We start from the raw sequence: 22,996 nt of genomic DNA on the forward strand, positions 1-22,996 counted from the left end.
TTTGAATATAGATTTACTTTATAATCAAAGGTATAAAGTGAATAAATGCTAAATTGCACAAATACCATAATAGTGTTTTTTTTATATTTATGTTTTAAAATGCAATAGTATGAGTGTAAATGCAAAAGGTTTTTTAAAACTTATGCCGCCAATTGGAATTTTGAAAATCCTTCTTAAGAAGGCTAAAGGCTGGAAACTACTAACTTCTTTGTTTATTTATTTTTTGGAGAATCTAGATTTGTTATCAGAACTTCCATAACAGGCTAAATGTTGAAGCTACAGGTTACTACTTGTTTATTTCTTATGCACGCTATATTGGGTTTTTACGGAATGATATATAAGACAAAAAAGAAATTCATTGAAATGTATATAGTCATGTTGATTCAGCAAGATCTAGTTACCTCTGGATGTTTTGTTAAAAAATGAATATAAAACATTTGATTTTATTTATTTATTTTTTGCCCTCTATCTTATTCCGTAAAATCCCATATGGCGATTGACGCCCGTAGCCTCTACATCAAGCATGCTATAGAAATTTTGATAACAGATTCAGATTCTTCGAAAAAAGTGCCCATAGAAGGTGCGAATGGGCACCGTCCATTTATTAAGCGGCAGAGCAAAGCGATGCAAGCTTTATAGGGGAGTCAATGGTGTGCGTCTGTCCGTGAACACGATAACTGTCAAACTCTTGGACTGATTTGGTTCAAACTTTGCACAGTTGACCTATATGCCACATGTAATAAGCCTATTGAAAATGGGTCAAATCCAATGACCCCGTGGAGTCACGCTTCTCTGTCCCTGCCAATAAGCTTGAACCTATTCGGTTGAATAACTTTGCACAGTAGACTTATATGTAACAAGTCTATTGAAAATGGGTCACATCCAATGACCTCGTAGGGTCACACCTCTCTGCCTCTGCCAATCGTTTGAAGTTATAGTTCAAATTTTGCACAGTTAACATATATACCACATGTAATAAGCCATTTGAAAATGGGTCAAATCCAATGACTTCGTGGGATCACACCGAGGTGCTCTGCCGCTTTTTTAAACGCTCTTTATGGGTTTATTCTATAGAGAATGTTCGCACTCGGGAAAAATTGGTCCCTGCCAGAATCCGTGCTTAGTAGCTACATCATACTTTTCCGCAAAAAATTCACCTCTGGGTGTGACTTCGGAACAATTGACCACCCAAGCACCGCCGCAGCGACTTGTCCATATGGGTTTATTATTTATTTATTTATTTTGTCTTTATTTTTGAGTGGGTGGGGCTTCAGCCAAGGCTGTTCAGTTAGGCTGCTCGGTTCGTGCTCGGGTTCGTGGTTCACTGGAGTGCTTCCCTACGATCAGAGGTACGCTTGGTCCCTGACGTCGGGTTGCCCCTCTGAGCCACCGCTTAAGCAGAGGCTTTGGCGCAAAGCCCAGTTTTACCCTCAAGTCGGCACTTTCTGTGCGCCAGTCCTACTCTTCTTGCGAATAGGAGCTGGTCCACCACCAGATCCTTGAATAAGGTCCCCTGTTGGAACCGTCCCCTTTTACGAGGAGCAGCTACTCCTTTATCGGACCCTTTATTCATACAATTCCCACGAGTATTGGGATACTATCTCATGTCTTCTTAGAGCCGCTTGCTTTCGAGGTGAAGGAGCTACCACTCGGTATCTGAGGGGCACCGTTATCGACACTGCACCCCAGTGCCGCGCAGCCTTCCGCATGGACACCTTGACTTGAATTGATTACTTACTTACATTCCCGGTGTATAGGTATAGTAGAACAATCTGCAGATGTCCTTATGAAGAAGAAACTGAACAACAACAGCTGGCAGAATGTCAAGAACGCTCTTTCGTTAGACAGTCCCAAAGACGTCGGCGAAGGCCAACTTATTTAGATAGTTATTTACGTTCAATAGTCATTTTCTATAGCTATTCCTATGACATTTTGAATATTTTCTTTAGCGAACAGATTCAACATCAATTATATAGTAGCCATATTTAAAAAAAAACTACACGTTCTTCGCAATTGCAGTTTCATCACTAATCCTTAGATTTCTACGAAACATCCTATAGTATTGATTACCCTGTACATGAAGCACAATTCTAACATAACCTCATTGTTTTCGGTGTTTATAGCATGTAAATAAACAAAGCAATTATAATTAAATACGCAATGAAGCTGGTAATTTACTCCATATTTAACATCAAAAATCCATCTAAACATACCTTTTCAGTACTGCTTAAGCAACGATCCGAACAAACCATGCCACATCTTAACATTCCGAGAAATCACTTTGATGCTCGACTGCGGCTTGTCCATGCAATCTGTATTGAATTTTTTACCTTTATCCTACGTCTACTCAAATCGCTTACACAATCTACCCGTATGGATGCCAAACGACGGTGGTGATACTGACGTCGAGGGGGTACGTTAATTTGATTCCAACGCAATTGTAAAACGCGCATTTTAGGAGCTACGGGAGAATGGGGACCGTATATTTATCGATTCGCTTCCGGAATTTTGTCCGCCGTTAGACAAGCTAATCGATTTTGCCCAAGTTGACGTTATCCTGATTTCGAATTACCTCTGCATGATGGCTTTACCTTTTATAACGGAAGGTACCGGTTTTCAAGGGAAGGTGTATGCCACTGAGCCCACCTTGCAAATTGGGCGGTAAGAAACACTCAAGCTTTGTTTACCTATTCTGAAGTTGGCATTATTGTTAAATGGAGCTTTTTAAATGATACTTTATAAAATATTTTTACGTATTCTCAAAGAAAAGAGCAATCCAAAATTTCCAGAACCTCAACATTGTCTTTGTAGGCTACTGTTAGAAGAATTGGTGACGCACATCGAGCAATGTCCCAAGGCTAACTTTGCATCACAGTGGAAAAATATTGTTCACAAACTTCCCTATCCTTTAAACGAGTCGTTTAAGCCGAAATCGTGGAGGCAGATTTACAACATGGCAAACGTCAACGAAAGTCTCTCGCGTATTCAAATGGTGGGGTACAACGAGAAAATTGTAAGTCGTATCTAAGAGAGCTTTGTCTAATATTATGATTCACCAGGACATCTACGGCGCATTGCAAGTTTTGCCCACCAGTTCCGGCTACAATTTGGGCTCCAGTAATTGGATAATCACGTCGGATCACGAAAAAGTCGTCTACCTCAGCGGATCCAGCACACTAACGACCCATCCGAGACCTATGGATCATCACGCGCTAAAAAATGCGGATGTGTTAATTATGACAGATCTAACACAAACTCCCATTAGTAACCCGGACTCGATGCTCGGACTGCTCTGCGTGGTCGTCAGTAAGTTCCGGTTCGGCTACCTGATGTCACTAAATTCAATGCTTAGGTCTCACTTTGAGGGGTGGAGGTAACGCGTTAATACCGTGCTATCCGTCTGGTGTGATTTATGATTTGTTCGAGTGTCTGTCGATCAAAATGCAAGATTTGGGAGTGCAAAATTGCCCGATGTTTTTTATTTCGCCCGTTGCCGATATGTCGCTCGCGTATTCGAACATTTTGGCCGAGTGGCTGTCGTCGGCCAAACAAAATCGGGTCTATGTACCCGACGAGCCATTTCCTCACGCATTGCTGCTGAAGAATTCCAAACTGAAACATTTTAAGCATATCTATTCCGAAGGTTTCAGTACAGATTTTCAGGAGGTAAGTAAATTAACTGTCAGATAAATTTAGCGATTATATGAAAACACCCTTACCAGTAAAAAAAAAAAAAAAAAAATCCCCCCCCCCCCCCCCATAATTAACAGAATGAAAAATGTCATATCTACCTTGAAAATCAAACGGTACGGTAGATAAAGATTAAATATGGCCTAAATGCACACTGCAAAATGCAGAAATATCAAATGATCCCCTTTAAACCACTCTCTACCTTTGTAAAATTCTCGAAACGCGGAAAGGAAAGGCTAGAAAACCGGGCTCGCCCAGCGAACTAGTATGAAAGCGGTCAAAAATTACAACTTTTTTAATGTCCTAAAAATTTTGGAAAACGGGTCAAATATCTTGATAAATTAGCGCGCTTCCAAGGACACTAAGGTCAACCAAATCAGGCGAGGTTTGCTGCAACACATCTAATTGGTTACCTATCGGTAATTATGCTGTGTTCTAATTTCAAAATTCGGTAGTCCACCCATTGGTAATTGGAATTTTCGGGCCAGGCATAGGCCTGCGTTATCTACGTATGTTGCATTGCCTTGCTTACTTAATCCTGGTTTTAAATTAGCATTGTGAAACTACAATCGCAAGCCTGTTGAGGGCCCAGAACAAGAGAGGGATAATAAATAAATAAATAAATTAATTAATTAATAATCGGAACGGAATTCAGAAAATTATAAATGACGAGAGCTTTCAGATGCTCCAATAATAATTTAAATATCCCCACGGGAACGGTTACAAAACTGATGAATGGTTTTTTCGAGGGGTTTTTTTACTATCGGCCAGCGGTTGAAAATGGTGTTACCAATTTTTCGTGAAATATGGAAACTTTTAAACATTACTAACATCTGTACTCTTAACCTCATTTTTCTCAAAGTTAATGAATTTTTTAATTATCTTCGTTGTTGCATATTGCGAATTGTTCTTGATTTTATGTTTATGTTTTTTCTTGAATGTTTGTTCTACTGGGTTTATTTTGATTTTTATTTTTCCAATTTTTTTAAATTTTTGTTGTACAGACATCGAAGAAGCCTAAGGAAAGAAAATTTGTAAATATGTAGAAAGAATTATTTGGTGAGATCAAAATTTTTAAATGTTACTAACACAACTCCAAGGTCATTTTTCTTAATTTTGGAATTTATAACTATCTTTGTTTTTGGGTATTTTTTTCGAATTTTTGCGAATTGCTCTAGATTTTCTGATTATATGTTGATGTGGTGTTTGTATTGACTGAGTTTTATTTTATTATTATTATTATTAATTTTATTTTTTTATGCAGGGACCGAATTTCTTCTGCAAGGAAACAAAACTTGTGAAAATATGAATAATTACTTTCTCTTTTAAATATCAAAATTTTTAAAATTTATTAACAACCTCGTTTTTCTCAATTTTAGCAATTTTTAATTATCTTCGTTTTTGGATATTTTTCCGAATTTTGCGAATTGCTCTATATTTTCTGATTTGATGTTGGACTTTTTCTGAAATTTTTGAATGTGTTCACTGAACTTTATTTTTTATTGATTTTTTTTATCTGAATTTTATTTTTGTGAACAGGTACCGCATTTCTTCCTCGGGGAAATAACATTTCTTACCTCATGTTTTTAAATGTTTATGCATCTTCCCTTTTGCTTGTTTTTCCGAATATTGCGAATTGTTTTAGATTTTTAGATTTTATTTTGGAATTTTTCTGAAATGTTTGAATGTTTATGATCACTGAGTTTCATGTTTTATTATATATTTCAATTTTTTTTAATTTTATTTTTGCACAGATATCAAATTTCTTCGAACAAAATTTGAAAAAAGAATTTTTTCAATACTACTGACATCATTTTTCTCCTCAATCTTTATGAATTCGTTTTTGTGTATCTATTTTTCCGAATTTTGCGAATTATTCTAGATTTTTTGATTTTATGGTGCGATGTTTCCGAAATTTTTGAATATTTGTGTTCACCGAGTTTTATATTTTATTTTGATTTTGTTTTTTCTAATTATTCTTAATCTTATTTTTTGTACAGATAAATAAGAGGGAAACAATTTTTAATTTTAACTTTACGCAAAAATGTCATTCTTTATAAAAATTTTTGCTTGCCTCAAAACCACCTATTCTGAAATAAAAATCTAGATATTCCTTTTAGCAGCTGAGAAAATTACAAAAAACGCAAAATCTACGGCGGAAATTTTTCTAAGTTGCATGTTTTTGATTAAATCAAACTATCATTGAATCTTCCATGGCAACCTGATAAGCAAATCAAGTTAAAAAAGACACCTTAGAGCTTAAGAAAAAGAATGACATTTTTGCGTAAAGTTAAAATTAAAAATTGTTTCCCTCTTGTTCAGTCCATCCGGGGACACACTGTATATTCAGTGTTCCAGGCAAAATTACCACGCTGTATACCACTCTTCAAAGTATTAAAAAAAATGTATCTATAGTCTGTCTCACCTTGACTACAGTACAGGTCAACAGCGATGCCAAATGTCATTAGAGATTTGTAGAAAACGGGCGGCCTGGGTTCGATTCCCGGCCGTTGCCAATTTTTTTAAATTTTATAGATTATTTCTACATTTCGCCAAAATGATAATTAGAATTCAAATTAAAATCGGCATCGCCGCTCTAAAAACTTCCATAAGGATTGCAGTGCCCTAGGTACTATGTTCCCTGTACTGTAAAGTCCAGGTTAGACGGACTATAGATCTTCACTCGGAATTTTCTTTTTAGCCTTGTGTAGTTTTTTGCGGTCATCCGAGTCTACGCTTCGGCGACGTTGTCCAATTCATCGAATTATGGGGAAACAATCCACGCAATTGCATCGTCTTCACAGGTAAGCGTGCCGATTAATCGTTGAGATGTCACTAAAAATGAGCGCACAGAACCCGACTTCGATTACATCGAGGCGCTTGCGCCCTTCCAACCTATCCAAATGAAGGTCGCCCATTGCGCGATCGACACCTCCCTCAACTTCACCCAGGCGAACAAGTTAATCAAGGACCTCAAGCCGACGACCTTGGTCGTGCCCGAGTGCTACACGCAGCCGCCCGTGTCGGCGCCGACGCTAACGGAACTGGTGATCGAGAACAACTCCGATAGGACCCTTATACCGTACAAGTGGGGCGAAGTGATCAACCTACCGCTGAAACGAAAACAGGGGCAAATTATTATGGAGACCGAGGTGGCGCAGAAGATCAATCCGATTGAAGTCAAAACGGGTATCAGCCTATCTGCTTTGAGCGGAGCACTCACCATTAAAGACAACGTGCATAACATGACGGTAGTTGCCATTCTCTCGTATTTTGAAATTGGTAATTTCTTGTAGAGTTTTGACGCAGGGGGCGAGAATAAATTACAAAAGGGGACACATTACGAATGGGGTTTGGTAAATGTGACTGAGTTTCTGCAAAAGTTAGCGCAGGAAGGCATTATCGATGCCAAAGTTGAGCCAAGCGGAAATGGCGTTATGATACATTTGGTGAGTTTTGTTATACAGGGTGTCCCAACTGAAATTTACTTATTAACCAAAGAAATACGTCAAATGTTGATTTCCATATTAAGATTGAGATTAAGATTTTTGGGAGTATAAATTTTAGTTGGGACACCTTGTATATTCTGGTGTTATATATGTTGTTTCTAGCAAGACGAAGATGCACTCATTCAAATCGAGGACAGTTGCACACACGTGCTATGCAACAGTGATGAACTTAGGTTACGTTTAAGGAATATACTTATGCAGTGCCTAAAACAGTTTTAATGAGCAGTCGAAGAAAACAGTATTGTAATATTTTTCATGTCCAAAAGAATAAGTTTGTGTTATAAGTGTATTTTATTGTAGTTTTCTCCAAGGCCTTTTTGCAATTGATCCATTCCCCGCTACGTCAGTCATCATGCGCCGTTTTTTATTATTGTTTTACCGTGACGTCATTTTCTTTCAGTTTGTTTGACCGTTGTGAAAATGTTTGCTTAAAAAGTCGTTGAAATATTCGAAAAGAGGGAAAAAGCAAAAAGAAATTTGATTTGGCTCAAAGGACCAACATCATTGTATGGCTGATTTAAGTAAGTTCTGTTTAATTTTGTACAAACTCCGCCAAAAATTGAGATGTATTTCGTAATTATATTTTCAATGATTCTGCATTGGATACTTTCTACATCTCGGTTCTTGCTATCGGTTGCACACTACGTGTATGGTTTATCTCTTTCAAACTGTATAAAAAGTTTTGTTTTTCCTTTTGTGTGTGAAATTATTACTATATTTCCGTTTATTAGAACCAACACGCATCATAAGGTCAACGCAGACGATTTTTTGGTTTCAGTCTGGTGTCTGCCGAATTGACAGTTTTTTTTAATATTTACGTGAATTATAGAAATTTGGAAGCAGTAGCACAAACTCCCGACCCATAATACCACCTGATAACAAATATCGTAACTGAACTTTGAAGTCGCCTTCCTGCAAATTGTTAAAATATAAAATACATGTGAAAGTTCCATAGCACCTTATAACTACGTACACAAAATCTCCCAGATACCCTAAATTATTTAAACACCCTGTACATTAATCTCAATTGAAAGCCGCCCACACCTGTGGAAAATTACACTTGAGCTACCTACGTAAAATATGCCCTAAATTGGATTAACACCCTGTACTAATCTTCAACCTTCCACATGATAAATCTAACCCTGACGTCAAAACAGTAATTGTAATTGAAGCGACACGCAATGAATCTACGTATGCGCTATCTATAACAAATAAAAACTACCCCTAAGTACGGCCACTTTCTCAACTGTTAACTCATTTTACGAACATTGTCTTACAAATTCAAATTTATAAAACAAACGCAGTAACAAATCGACAAGTTTGTAATACAAAACAATTATCTTACATCCTACGCTAATTACCGTAATTAAAAAAGAAACTAATAAAGGATACATTATTAACTATAGATTAATTAACACCACCAAACGCTATCTACGTTCTGCCGCCTCAGCCTCGGCTAACTCTTCGGCACCTTCCCTTTCTCGCTCGAAGAAAAGCAAAGCATGTGCACTCGCTCGCGAATAATTTGAATTGTTAGGATTCGCGGTAAAACATTATTTCCAGTGGCGTTTCAGTTGCGTCTTTCGCACCTAATGAAATGCGTAAAATAGAGATGTTTTTTATAGTATGTATTTGCCAATTTTTGGTTTATGTTTGATTTTATTTGGGTTGAGAACGGCTTCAGTCGGCCATTGTCTAAACTATGACGAGTTGATCCTTTTTACGTCCGGAGGTGGTTAGTTGTTTTGAAGGTGGTAAAAGAATCATTCGTGTTAAGGCGATTGGGTTCCTGGCGCATGACACTTCAAGTATAAAATGGTGGGAAGGAGGGAGGTAGATGGATTGCTGCCCACCTTTTTCAATCAATCAATCTTTATTGGCCGCCCAAATGGTTGAGATTTTTTCTTCTCTTTTCTTTAGAATGCCCCTCATCCACTTCATTGCTACTTTGCCCTGTCATTTGAGATTTCCACCTCCGTATAGTTCCATACCATGTGTTCTATGTCCATGTCCTCTTCTTTCTCTCCGCATATATTCTACATTTTCGTTCTTTTGTCTCCATTTCTTCTCTCTCTTCATTTCCGCATCTGAATCTGACTATTGTTTTAGTATTTTTCCTTCCTTCCCACAAATATGTTGCTAGTGACTTCCTTATCATTTATAGCTCTTTATAACTGCTACTACCACATCCGCTCTCGATCTTCAATTTTCAACCTCTGTTTCCCTCATTTTTCATCTTTTCTCCTATACTCCCTCTCGATCTTGGCACGTCCGTGTCCATTTCTTACTTAATATTTTCGTCTTTGTTCTTTCCACATTCCTTTCGCGTTCATCCTCGTTGTTAAGCATTCCTTCAGCAATTCCGCTTTCTCTGTCGCCCCTTTTCTCGAATCTTACCGCTCTCTGCGCCCCCGTACGCTATCCTTATCTTTTCCATTTTCATTTCTTCCTCTAATATACAATTTGGTGTCCTTCCGTTTAACCCTAATACCCATTTATATATCCTTTGTATTTCATCCAGTTCCATTCCACCTCCATATCTCCCCTCCGTACATGAGCACGCCCTTTCACCATTGCATCGAGTAGGTATTTTGTTGTTATAAAATCATTCGTGAACCCCCTCTCTCCCATTCCCCACACCTGTCTCATCGCTGCCATTCCATTTTTAGCTTCCTAGCATGTGCTAGGTAGCTATTGCGATAGCCGTTTTTTGAACATTTCAAAATTTTATCAAATGTCGACGTTTTAGACCATTTTAAGCAACTTTTAAAGAATAAAATTTTTTTCCGTCTGTATGTACGTACGTACGTACGTTTGTTGGCAATTTTCTGAGAAAACGGCTCGACGGATTTTGTTGAAATTTTGTATATATGTTTTAGGCATACCGAACAGAAAAATAACGGGCCGGATTTTTGAAAAAAAATTTTGGAGCGCCGTAACGGCATCGAACTTTTTTTTTCAAATAGCAACCTAAAATTTTTATTCTATTATTTGGAAGACCTTATTTTCCTGTGTACAACCTACAAAAAATTGGGCCGGGTTATATTATCAAAAAACGGAGAAAAAAATTGTCAAAGTCAAAAAATTGTGTTGCATATGTGCAAAACGCAACGATCTTGTTTCTGAAGCAATTTAAACGAAATTTCTATGGTAAGTCCCTTTAATAAAAGCAAACAAAATTCATGCGCAAAAATCGTGTTGCGCATGCGCAGAAATGCAATTTTCTTATTTATGGAACAATTAAAACGAAATTTGGATGGTAGGTCCTCCTAATAAAAGAAAACAAAATGCATGCGCAAAAAATCGAGTTGCGCATGTGCAACATCCAACTTTCTTATTTATGGAGCAATTTTAACGAAAATTGGATGGTAGGTCCCTCTAATAAAAGCAAACAAAATGCATGCGTAAAAAAACATATGTTGGCAATTTTTGGTTTCAGCTAGGAAGCTATTCTGTCAAGAATTTGACACCTGGTTTCTTAATTCTCTTACCTGCGTATGTGTCCCATTTACATTTTGTATGCTAAAAATTTAATTTCTCTTCCTCTTCTTTTCTGAAACCCATTTGTGTTTCCTCTCATCCTTTCCTTGAGCCCATATCTGTGGCGAAAATTCAATCCTCATTAACTATCTCGTCTCTCCCTCCCTGCCGCTGTCTCTTTCTTCAGTCTTTTTAATTGCTGCTCGATCTCATCTCCTTTAATCTCTTCATTTCCTACCCACCTCCATAGCCTCCTCTTTCTCCTTCTTTTTGGAACGTAAATTGTACCTATTGTTAATTTTTATTATTATTATATCTACCCAGTTTCTTTTAATTCCTGTTCTGGCATTAAAAACCCCCCCCCCCCTCCCTTCCCCCATTAATATGAGCCTTTTCTCCTCCCTTTAATCTACCATATTTACTATTTCATCTTTTAAGTCCTTTATATTCCTTCTCTGTTGTATATCGTTAATACCTACTATCATTTTCTTTCCCTACATTTCCACTCCTCTGGCGTGTAGGTCCTCCTCTTTCGTTTAATCCCCCATTTTTTTGGTTTTTCTGTTTTTTTCTGTTGTTAGTGTTTGTAGGTAGTACCATTGTTATTGAATGGTAGTGCCCCATCTAACTTCCTTGCCCTTTCCTCTTTCCCTTTCCGCAACCTCTCTAATTTCTTTGAACCCGTATTTCTTCATATGTCAACTCGTGATCTATGTATATCTCGCTCCTCTTTAACTTTGCCTTTCCCCTCAACCACTCTCTTCTTTTTCCATTCAAAAGTTCTCTCCTCGCTCTTTTAGTCATTCCTCCGTTCTCTCTCGCTGGTTTTTTTCTTTTTCCATCACTAAACGCTTTACCGCCGGCATGTTCTTTTTTTGTCTCTTTCTTTTCTCTCACTTCCTTCTTCAAGTTATTTCATTCTTTCTATAAGTTCTTCTTTTTCTTTATCCGGTCGCTCTTCCCTTCTTTTCATTTCTTACCTTAATCCTCCTACTTTCCTTTTCGCTTTGAAGAGACACTCACGGATGAGATAAATAATTGTAACCAAATTAGTCACGACACCTAATGGTGGGACTGTTCTCAAATCTTAACCGGAAACGCCGAACGAGGGCCCATATTTGCTACGTTTTTGTTTTTATTTTATTTTATTATTGTTAAAACACAATATGGGTCCCAGGATTCAACCTTATGGAATTCAAATATTGTGCGCGTACTTCATACAAATCATAATCACATCCTCAATTTACTGTTATCAACATCTATAAAAAAAGCACAAGTTGAGGTTGAGGTCGCTCCGTTGTGAAATTAGATATTTGCAGCGTAATCCGTTTACTTTAGATTAGTATTAGACTTCGTTTTTCATTAACAGACGATAATAGGAAGATAAACACGCTCTTATCGTGTGTTAGGAAGATAACTTTGTAGTGGCAACCCAAACGTTTCACAGTAGCAACCATGGAGAAATGGGAGGGAAAACTTGCAATAGTCACAGGAACTTCCTCTGGCATCGGCCGGGGTATTGCAATTAAATTGGTGGAGGCTGGAGTGCGTGTGAGTGCTTCCCATTAACTTATTGCAGGGACCGTAACTCAAATTTCAGGTCGTCGGTATTGCCAGACGCGAAGATCTCGGTCGAGAGCTTGAGCTGGCTTTGGATGGGAAAAGGGGTAGATTCTATCATCTAACCGCCGATATTACCAAGGAGGGCGAGGTGTTCAACGCGTTCAAATGGATCGAAGATAACTTGGGAGTGGCTCACGTTTTGGTAAATAACGCGGGTACGACGCGCGAAACTACACTTATCGATGGGAAGACGACGTGTTGGAAAGATATTTTGGACATTAATATTTTGGGTTTATCCATGATGACAAGAGAAGCTGTAAAATCGATGCGAGCGAACAATATACCTGGCGAAATCATACATATAGGAAGCTTGGGAGGTTGCATAACATCATCCCCTGTGAAGGGATTACGAATGTATTGTGCCAGCAAGCATGCGGTACGATCTTTGACGGAAGGGTTGCGACAAGAACTGCTCGAAGTCGGTAGCGAAATTAAAATATCGGTAAGAATTACACGCGACTTTCTTCGAGTAAGATCAACTTTTAGTGCATCAACCCTGGAATAGTTGAACACACCGAACTTGTTCAGTACAATGAAGCGTTAAAGGAGTTCATACCCTTACTCGAACAGTCATTGAAACCTGAAGACATCGGAGATATGGTTTTGTTTGTGCTTTCGAGACCGCCTCATGTTCAGGTACTTAGCCCTATAAATGTATAACCAACTAAATGACTTTGTCTATCCATAGATTCACGACATTGTCCTTAGACCAACCGGTGAAATAATTTAGTTAAAGAAGTCGACTGGAATACTCCATTTAATTTCTTTAAATAAATTAAAACAATTAAACCCCAATTACAACTAATTTTTTTGAGTTGCTGCACAATAATCTTCCACCATACCTACTAGATGTACTTTATTAGTTTCACCGTGCAGCGTCTTTGAAAGATACAGGAGAAATATTCCCAATGGTACATTAATAATGTGATGGCGTATATGGCAAAGTATGTGATTCTTGAGTAGTCTTCTCAATTAATGAGTAAATAACAAACCTGGGATGCGAAAACGAACGAAAACTTATGCTACATTTTTTTTGTCGCCCACTCTACGTGTTAAAACCTATTAAATTAAAAAAGGCGGGCTTCTACGAGGTACGAGTGCTGAGAGCTCACACCCTCCGACGGACGGTCGGTCGGAATTCACGTAGGTATAAGCTGTATTTTTCATGAAAAATATTCTAAAAAAAACCCTAAACTAGCTCCAGAAAATTTTAAAAACTTCAAAAATATTCGATATTGCACCTTATCATTGTGTAAAATTTTAATAGTTCACATAAAATTTTATCATCAATTAGTTTAAAGCTTAAACTTGACAAAGTAGTTGGTTTCATTTGAAAATCCTGAGCGATAAACTAATAGCGGCCAGAAGGCACTGATGATTGGTAGCTGAATAACTGAATGTTTAGAAGACGCATCTCATGGTTCTGACTGAAATCTCTTGAGACGCTGAATACACCACGAGCGTCAAATACTCTGAACTCCGCTGTCCCGAAACGCGATAACTGTCAGGACCGCTACATCAAGGGAGATCTTGACAGCCTTGGCGGTGAAGGTTTTTAATGCTTAAGAATGTAGAGAAAATCTTGAACTCGGAAAACCGTTGAGAACCTAAACATGATGGAGTTAAGGTAAGGGCTTGAAGACTGCTCTGCGAAGATTGAACTGACTGAAAACACTGTGCAAGGGTCTGTAGAACCTAAAGATCCTTAAGACCAAAAAACCTCGCAATTTGTAGATCACAAGATTATAAATTCGAAGACATAACTAGGGACTACATTGAAACTCCTAAAAAAAACACACATTTGCGAATACTGTGTAACATAAATGTAATGACGTGATTTATTTATTTACAATAATTAAAAATAAATTTATAACAGTCTTGAAATGAATTTTATGACACCTCGATGTGTATAGGAATTTCTGGAATATTCGCTACGATACGTAACAGGCGATAAATTAAATGAAATTAAAACTTCTCAAGATTTTGAATCCCCAAAGATGTTGAAATTTGTAACGAGAGCATTTACTTGCGTAACATTTTTTTGCGATTTTTTCCTTTGAAGTATGCGGAAGAAAAATTTCTAAGTTTAAAATGAGTCAAGTCTCAAGAGAATTCCACCAAACAAATAGTGGTCATGATGAGTTCAAGTTTGTATTCTTCTGATTGTCATACAGCGAGATTTAGTCATGTTCGCCAAGGAATTATTTGTTCTAAATTGCTTCGGTGGCCCCTTGTCTGATTTTGGTGTAGAATTACACGTTGGAAACCAGTCGTATTAAGTTATTTATGCAACGTTGCAAATTGAGCGCGGAAATAAGCTGATTTCACAGATTCAGAAGCTCCGTAAACGTAGACAGGCCCTGAAAGCCCGGTGACCCAGTAAAAATTAATAAAATATCATCGCCATTATTAATTAAGTATGCGTTTAAAAAATGACTCGTCGTCGAGATTGGAGATTAGCGTTTTGGCAGTTGAGCTAGATAAAGGTTGAAGAGAATTCGAACAGCGGTCGTCCAACTGAAACCATATTGGAGTAGCGTTTGGATTAACCTAGCTTAGAAAAATCAGTTTTAAGTAGATTCAAAGCGACCTTGTGGTCCATTTTAGTCAGTTGGTTTTTTTTAAACATCATTATTGAAAAAATTACGTGGTGATAAAGTCCAGGTGTCATTTTGGGAGATTTCCTAAACGTTAAATTAAATCATAATCAAAATGAGGTTAATCTCAGTGTGCATGCAAACGCACTTCTCGAAACAAAATTATACTGACTGGCAATTATCATCGGGATCAAGCCTATATTGTCCCATCAGTCGTCAAAGTTCAATCCAAAGAGCCATCGATTAGAGGTTTCAAGCCGGCGGGTTTTTCAGCGTGAAGCCCTTTGATAACATCTGATATCTACCCCAGATTGATGAGTAAAAAAAGTCAGCTGTAAAAATTCCAGCCCTTCTACGTCGGAGAAAAAAATTGTGAATAAAGGTTAATCGTATCTATATGTATGTATTTTTGTCAAATTGTGTCGATAACTTTAAGAACCGTTGTAAGATTGATTTGTTGTACTCTGACTAGTCACATTTTAAAGGAAGGATCTTTAAGGGGTGGAAAAGTGTCAGTGTGTATTTTAAAGGTGCGTTATTATCATAAGAAGCCCCTGGATTTGGTGTCAGTCTAATTAAAGGTATGCAATAAGTTTCATTTTTGAATGAAACCAAGTTAGAGGGTTATTTATTAATTGGTTCCTGTAAAAATCAAAATTACGGGTATTTCTGGTTAAAAGCCTGCATCGAACTGCAGAATCGCATACTATTTTCAGTAGGGGAAATTTTTTCCAACTTAGCTCGCATTCGGAAACCAGACTTTTGATCCGGCTCATATTCAATAGCACTTATCCTTCCAGTCTTAGAAATCGATTGGCGAAAGTTTGACATCGCTATCTCTTTTCGTTTTTGAGTTACACGAGGAACAGACGGACAAAACCATCACATACCCCCGGTGCGTCGGGGCAAACGGGGGCGAAGTTGAGATATCCTCGCTCCCTCTATGTTTCCCCGCCGGCGCCCCCGCGCAAACCACAGCGCGACGGATGGGCACTCAACTCGATACGCCCCTCCACCCCCGTCTAGTACATCTGCCGTACCGAAACTCCATTTACTATTCTTGACCAAGGAAAAACAATTTCCCGTTGAAAAACGCATTTCTACTAGAAAAATTCCCTCATCTCTCGGGCCGATCTCGCCGGATCGAAGATAATTATAAAAGTGAACACCCTTAACACTTCCTTTCTTCCTTCCAGGTCAGAAAAATTACAATTTTTCATTTCGCGTTTTTTTACGTTTATGGCAGAGGGGGTGATAAAAAGTTGTTTATAACAAAATATTACTACTGACAAAAGAGTTTTATTAAGTATTCTTTGCTACCGAGCAGTATTAATAGTATATTAAGAAACGAGTTTCATAAGAAACGGCCTTATCGTACGCGTCGAAGTTTAGAAAACGAGCCGCGCAGCGACAAGTGCGATAAAGCGTCTTATGAAACACGGTTTTATACTATTTTTTCTATTTTGCATTAAAATAAATTATTATTTGACGCATAAAATTCAACTGTAACATGAAAATAGTTTCAATCAGATTTAATATTTATGCTAAAACAGCATTTATTAAAAAAATTCCTTCGAGCCGGATTTGAACCAGCGACCTATGGATGACAATTTGTGCTTTCAACTACAGTCCACCGCTCTACCAACTGAGCTATCGAAGGTTGATTGTTCGTTGAGAATTAGCGGTATATCAATATGGAATTCCTAGCATCTATAATTTATATCATTTAGCAGTTCCAGAGAACAATAGTATGACGTAAACAATTAAAGGAGTAACAAAAATTAACATGTTTTTGGATTCAATAAACTTCGTGTTTAAAACACGGCATTATCTAACGTTTTGTATAACTGCCCGGGTAGCTCAGTCGGTAGAGCATTGGACTTTTAATCCAAGGGTCCAGGGTTCAAGTCCCTGCTCGGGCGAACTTTTTTTTCTAATCCATTGATTATATGAAGCGAAGATCAGAAAGCAAATAACATAGTGCAAAGAATAGGATAGTGAGAGAACCCCTATTACCTTTTCAGATCTCGCCAATGTTCTGATATGAATACTTCCAATATTTTGATTATACCTACTTTATAATTTCAGAACAAAATCTTATAATCAATAGTTGGATAAAGTTTGTAGCTCAATCCGGAACTCCATCCCTAACTCCCATCCCAAATTTCACCGAAAAATGTTCCTAAAATATTTTGTTATTAAAACGGTTACCAAGGCGTATGAAATTATAATCATCATGAAACGCAAAACTTTTTTTTTACAAACAAATGCTGGTTCCTTCAAAAGGTCCCGCATTTTATACCGGCTGATTCAAGTTCAAGGGCCACCATGGGAATCTCGGGAACTGTAAGAGATAGGGAAGTAGTTTCAATTTGGCAAAGTTGCGTTTTGATCTAGGTTTTGATATTTAACAAAATGCCGTTTTGAAACTGAAAAAAATTCCGACTACTTTCGGAGATTTCCTGAAAAAATGAATTTTTGCCGAAGTTATATTTAAAATAGTACTTTGTGTACCAAGGCGGGAAAGTGGTTGTTTTCCGGGGCGAAGGAAGATATGGCCAGGCGAGGCGCAGCCGAGGCTGGCCACTTCCTGAGGCCCGGAAAACAACTTTCGTGCCGTGGTGCACACAATATTTTTTATCCTATACACTTACATTTAAAATTAATCCCTCAACAACGTCGGATCGCAAGCGCATGAATTTGGATTTGCTTTAACGCGTCAACGTGCACGCGTTTGTTTTGTTTATTTCCACGTTTCCTGCTGACTACGCGAAAAAAAATTTACGAAACGGTGCAATCTAAGTGGGCCCGCGAGTATATTTTTTACTCATAGATTTACCCCTTTCCCTTATAATACAGTTCAACGCAAATTAAAATTCTAGCGCGCTTGCGATTGCACAGTGCGGAGTCACCGAAGGGAGTCACGGTGCAACCGAGCAGAGTCCAAGTGGAGAATACCAATCATATGCGAACTGAGACATTTCCGGCATTTCACTGGCGCGTGATTATTTCCTTAGAAAATAACAGGATTTAAGGAGGTGTAATTAATACCAGGCGCATTTGAAATTATTACTGGTCTTGTGTATTAACAAATGTGTTTTAAAATTGAATGTGTGTTTTCAGGGACAAAATCACACCGGTTACATTTTAAATCCTTGGCAGGATCCATGTCTTGTCAAATGTTAGATGCTTTTAAGACTGGATTTATGCTTGGTGACGAACGCGCAATGGGCACACTTTAAATCCTTGATGATCTTGTATTTTTAAAAAATGTGTTTTATAAATAGATTTATGATTTATTCATTCCTTACAGTCACACTGGACACATTTTAACTTCGGGGTAGTCTCGTATGTTAAAATGCTACTTATTGCGGATAAGCGGTGTTCTACTTACAGTGCAAAGTACATCTTGGTGTTAAATGTATTGACACAGATGCTCGTTATTGAAAATAAATGGGAGATTATGACTTGTTTGAAACGTTTGAATTGGTCACGTGATATTGGGAACGTATTCAAATTCACGAAACATTGATAGGTATAGGTTCGCGGTAATTAAATAAATTCTTGAATTCAGTAAAATAAAGTGAACATAGGGTAAATTTAATTATTAAATAATCAATGTTGACGATTTTATGTTGCTTATTTAATTAAAAAGAAATAACTTCTTTGACATTTTATTACAACCGCGCCATCTAGCTTACATAAGGCGTATTTTTTTTTCTCGCCTAGCCGACAAAATTGAATTTTCTCGCTCCATGCGTGCAATTGTCTTCTTTCGCGTCCTCACACAGGCGAGAAAATGTAAGTTTCTCCTTGTATAGGATAAAAAGATATTTAAAAATAAATGACACATTATTATGACCACTTTTTTCCCTCTACAAGATGTTCCTTTTAAATTTTAAGTCTGACGTTTTGTCTCCGGTTAATCATCGTTTTTTTCTTATGGAAGTCATTTTTACTTTTTGTGTCATTTGAATCATCGTGTAATCCTCGGGTTTGAATCATTAGCTTTGTCTCACAATTCTTTGCATATAGGTGATATTTTAAACTGTTGCATAAAATGAGTTTGCAAATAAAACCTCGATCTGTCGTACAAAAACGCGCCTAAGTAGCTCGACGCATCGAGTACTTTCCAACTTTTTTACTTTTACTTTCATTACGTATACCTACGCCTATTTCCAATCCTACATCAAACTTCAAAGGCCTCTTTCTTAAGAAATTGAATTAGCTTGAACACGCAATTAATCTAATTTTCTAATTACAAATAAAAATCAGAATTGATCATTCAATTTCTAGCGCACTTGTACAACTTTACAATAACTCGCCGACATTCCCTTACGTCGATTATGCATTATTATTCGTAGTATAATTACACTAACTACAAATTAAACAATCGGTACTTTTCTATGTGCATGACGACTTAAATGTTTCTTACTATTTGTGGCGTACCTAATCGCAAAGAGTACACGTAACGTCCGTTGGTGTATGTTAATAGGGGACGCTTTAAGCGAACGCTGAATTGTAGCGTAATTACACTAATAGCAGTGATGGAAAGTTATTCAAAGGGGAGTGTGTCAAAGAGTGACGTATATATCTATTTTTTGTTGTGTAATTGCACTGTTCACAATAAAAACTTTAGAAATGTTATGCGTTAGACAATGATTCTTTAACTTATCCTTATTGTTGGTTATGTAATTACACTGTTTACAATTAAAGACTTTGGAAATATTATGTGTTAGACGACGACTTTTTAAATTATCTTTATTGTGGGTTGGATCCCATTTAAAATTCTTGGAAATAACGTGATAAAATGTAACGTTTTAAACTGTCCTTGATTACATTGACTGCAAATGAAATTTTTGCAAGTATATTTACCTTTACAGCCGTAAAACCTGCAATATTGATTACTTTTGGCCATTGCAAAAAAGCAAAATGGCGGTCTTGTACCAGTAGTAATTATAATGCGCTGCCACCAGAGGTCTCACTGTTAATCTGAATCGCAAATGTTTTTGTTTTCGCGATTTTCTGGGTTGTTCCGAGCAAATGTTGTCACCTCTGGACGCAATTTTGAAGTTATCGGGCACATGGGCAGCGTTAATGTCTGGTGCCCTATATTAATGAAATAAATAAAATCAGCATATACAGGGTGTTTTCTGAAAAATTGAATTTATTGATATGGGCTCCCGCAGGCGCTTGTCGTTCCTTACGGTATTAGCGTCGTGCAAAATGAATGTTACTCAACTAAAACAGCCGTTAAAGGGCAAAAATCTTTTTTCTTGTTGGATTACGGTAACGTCACGTTGTCACATGACACTACATAAAGATAATGAGCCATGAATTAACTTATTCCCCACACTGATGAACAAAATCACCCTTATTTGTGCGAAGATATTAACGGCGGCTATGGAATTTTTAATGTAGGGCTGCAAGGTATCAGTTAACGCCTACGTAGCAACACTTCAATTTTGCATAATGAATTGGGCTTGTGGACCAAGAAGACTAGCCCTACTTCGTAGGCCACGCCCCCTCGTCTTGCAACCATGATTACTTAGGTGTATGTGGTGTTGCCTATGCGTTTTAGAAACTGAATTGATTGTCGTTTTTTCCGCAGCAGCAGTGGTTGGTCGGGTAGAGCAGAATTAATAAAATAAATCGCATTTATTAGTTCGCAACCAAATCAAATGGGCGTGAGTATTTAAACTAAACTACAGACGCAGTTAAGTACGAATAATGCTTTTTTTATCTCTTTACAAAAATGATAATCTTATATAATCTGAACATTAACAAAACTAATAAACTTTGGTTACATCTAAATTACGTCAACTACAACTACACCGCACAACTATCACTCTGTTTATCAGTTCTTTGGTCTATATTGCGATCGCGTAGCTGAGTGTTGAAGTTAATCAGTCTTCTACTAGCACGATGAATTGTACCGTATGTCGATGCCAATTCCTCCTGCGGCTCTCTCTTATTTTCGAAATATTTACATATTTGACGTACGCCCGTTAGAGAACTGTTGGACAGGTCGTGCATCGAAACCGCCCGCTTGGCCTCCACGTTGATCTTCACGGAAACGTCTTCGGTACTGCGCACTTTTCTACCGAACCGGCACAGCGATTCGAAAAGGACCAACTTTTCTTTGACCGGTACGTAGTTGTCCGCATTTTGGCATCTCTTCAGCAGCACCTCTATGCTTCTTTCGTCACTTGGGGGCGGCTGCGGCTTCGCCCTTTGCCTCTCGCTCGCGTACAACGATTGCACATCCTGATTTTTTATATAGTTACAGTTCCAGTCTTGCGTACAGTCTTCTTGATTATATTTCTTATTCCAACAGCCCGCTACCGTTAATATATCCAAATATCTGACGGCCTCGAGGGGTGTCTGCCTTATCAGTTCGATCGCTATAGTCTTTGCCCATAAGTCGAACGCACGCTCACTTGCGGTCTGCAACAGAAAAAAAACCTTGTAACTAATTGAGAGGGTGGGTAATTCGATCTCTTCCTTAAATACGGAACTGAAAGTATTGGAGATCTGAAACCTTGAATGGACGGTTTGATTTTCAACGTAACGGTCGTGTACCCACCTGTATGGTAAGAGCAATATTTTGTCCTTTGTACAGTGATAAACTGTTCGGTAGCGGTCCGGCGGCGAGGCTGAGGTGTCTTAGCGGTAGCCGTAAGCTACACGATGTCGGATCACCAGGTGCGCTGCCTATTAGCAATTGTCCACCGCGTACCATCACTCTCCGCGGCCACCATCTCTTCTCATTAGCGCAGATGACGAGTAATTCTCCTACAACAAAAAGGGAGATTTTAAAGCAGGTACAACATTCCGACACATGTGCGTGAATAGGGGTTGACACCGAATGGGACAATAAATTACCAAATATATCCTATTTCTCTTTAGCATAACAAAAACGAGGGTTGAGGGCGCATTCCTTTATTTCCCAATAGACCGGAAATCGGTAATTAAACAAATGAAAGTCTACAACGATAACAATCTCCCGTTATTAATGAACTCTTTCAATAATTTTTATTTATAGAGGCGCTCAACTTATTTATAATAAAAGCCGATATGGTTATAGCAATAACAATGCTTGTGTTGCGCTATTGTCAGGTAGACTTTCACAATGCATCCCGATGATAAAAAAATTAACCTTTCAAAAGGCGATTGTTGCTAATTCTAAAATAAAAGAAGTAAAAGTATGTCACCGGAGCGAACAATTTTGAGGAAAACATTAAAATCACCAGTAAACAGAATGAAAATATTAATGTTGATCTTCAAAGTTCAAATTGTAATTGTGTCATTGATAAAAAACGTTCATTCAGTTTTATCCGAATGTTGATATTTAACGGTTTTGGTTTGCACCTTTTAACATTCTATTGTCTTAGAAGTTACGTAATACTCCACCTGTGCGTATTAGACTCGACGAATTATAATTAATTTGCTTTGCCGTAATACCTCGTTTTTTCAATTTTACCCGACTTTCTAATAACGCTCAACGTAATTGCAATTACTATACGGTTTTGGTATGTAGGAAATAAGTTACATTTTAATTAAAACATTCCAAAGCGGGCAGCATTAATTAATCAAAGGACCAATTCTTCACACATCATGTGCTCAGTATGGTTTTCCTGTCCGCTACCGAAATGACACAATCGTAACCGATTCTGGCTGGCTTCTAAATAACGCTCCCAGTACGAAAATACTCCTTTATCGCTTATTTACAAGCGCTTATCTCGAGATTGTTAAGTGCTCTAAAATTGCTTTGTTTTCGTACGACTGGGTCCTATTTTTTTTTTGGAAAATGTCGCGACGGTAATTGAGCAGGCGCCCAACGATGGACCTGTCATATTATTGTTACCCCAAGCGGAGCTGGTGTTAAAGCGTGGTAGCGCCGTCTGGCCCCCTTTTTGTAAAAGGTTTACAACAATGCAGCGTAGAACGAAACGAACAGTAAAAAAATCCGATTAGCACACTTTGGTATCCGTCGAGATAAAGACCACAATTAGGAAATCCGCCTGCTTTGCCTTGGGTTATTATTATTGTTGATTATACTCGGCTGGTGTAATACTGCATGGAAGGTAAATGTGA

At 37.8% G+C, this 22,996-nt stretch overlaps 3 protein-coding genes and 2 non-coding genes across 5 annotated transcripts in view; 3 read left to right on the forward strand and 2 right to left on the reverse strand.

Annotated features, from left to right (window-relative positions):
- Positions 1–2,060: 2,060 nt before the first annotated feature.
- On the forward strand, positions 2,061–13,107 carry LOC116178189 (integrator complex subunit 9-like). The gene is made up of 15 exons (XM_031497614.1): positions 2,061–2,169; positions 2,222–2,413; positions 2,459–2,661; positions 2,812–3,013; positions 3,060–3,306; positions 3,353–3,666; positions 6,392–6,494; positions 6,544–6,941; positions 6,987–7,139; positions 7,302–7,442; positions 7,500–7,720; positions 12,049–12,230; positions 12,280–12,744; positions 12,789–12,938; positions 12,991–13,107. Exons 1-10 carry the CDS (start codon positions 2,161–2,163, stop codon positions 7,416–7,418), a joined length of 1,938 nt encoding a protein of 645 aa, XP_031353474.1. The 5' UTR covers positions 2,061–2,160; the 3' UTR covers positions 7,419–7,442; positions 7,500–7,720; positions 12,049–12,230; positions 12,280–12,744; positions 12,789–12,938; positions 12,991–13,107.
- Positions 12,135–13,022, forward strand: LOC116179566 (dehydrogenase/reductase SDR family member 11-like). The gene is made up of 4 exons (XM_031499363.1): positions 12,135–12,230; positions 12,280–12,744; positions 12,789–12,938; positions 13,011–13,022. The coding sequence occupies exons 1-4, from the start codon at positions 12,135–12,137 to the stop codon at positions 13,020–13,022; spliced, it is 723 nt and encodes a 240-aa protein (XP_031355223.1).
- A 3,361-nt stretch (positions 13,108–16,468) lies between the features above and the next one.
- Trnay-gua lies at positions 16,469–16,559 on the reverse strand. Its single transcript is given in 2 exon segments — positions 16,469–16,504; positions 16,523–16,559. It is a non-coding gene; the product is annotated as a tRNA-Tyr (tRNA).
- Positions 16,560–16,748: 189 nt separating this feature from the next.
- Trnak-uuu lies at positions 16,749–16,821 on the forward strand. Its single transcript has one exon. It is a non-coding gene; the product is annotated as a tRNA-Lys (tRNA).
- A 3,717-nt stretch (positions 16,822–20,538) lies between these two features.
- LOC116178526 overlaps positions 20,539–22,996 on the reverse strand; it is a 38,743-nt gene continuing 36,285 nt past the window's right edge. The window contains exons 2-3 of the mRNA XM_031498035.1: positions 21,486–21,694; positions 20,539–21,346 (exon numbers count right to left, since the gene is read on the reverse strand). Coding sequence (XP_031353895.1) covers positions 20,729–21,346; positions 21,486–21,694 — 827 coding nt within the window. The 3' untranslated portion in view covers positions 20,539–20,728. The remainder of the gene's footprint in view (positions 21,347–21,485; positions 21,695–22,996) is intronic.

Source organism: Photinus pyralis, unplaced genomic scaffold (genome assembly GCF_008802855.1).
Source record: "Photinus pyralis isolate 1611_PpyrPB1 unplaced genomic scaffold, Ppyr1.3 Ppyr1.4_LG8, whole genome shotgun sequence".
NCBI lineage: Eukaryota > Metazoa > Arthropoda > Insecta > Coleoptera > Lampyridae > Photinus > Photinus pyralis.

What these genes read in the sequence shown, in the direction of transcription:
- LOC116178189 (XM_031497614.1), top strand. An exon ending in GTGATACTGACGTCGAGGGG is followed by an intron (nt 2,414 to 2,458) that starts GTACGTTAATTT and finishes CGCGCATTTTAG; the next exon opens with GAGCTACGGGAGAATGGGGA. An exon ending in TCAGTACAGATTTTCAGGAG is followed by an intron (nt 3,667 to 6,391) that starts GTAAGTAAATTA and finishes TTTTCTTTTTAG; the next exon opens with CCTTGTGTAGTTTTTTGCGG.
- LOC116179566 (XM_031499363.1), top strand. Translation starts at nt 12,135, where the DNA reads ATGGAGAAATGGGAGGGAAAACTTGCAATAGTCACAGGAACTTCCTCT. An exon ending in TGGTGGAGGCTGGAGTGCGT is followed by an intron (nt 12,231 to 12,279) that starts GTGAGTGCTTCC and finishes CTCAAATTTCAG; the next exon opens with GTCGTCGGTATTGCCAGACG. An exon ending in GTAGCGAAATTAAAATATCG is followed by an intron (nt 12,745 to 12,788) that starts GTAAGAATTACA and finishes ATCAACTTTTAG; the next exon opens with TGCATCAACCCTGGAATAGT.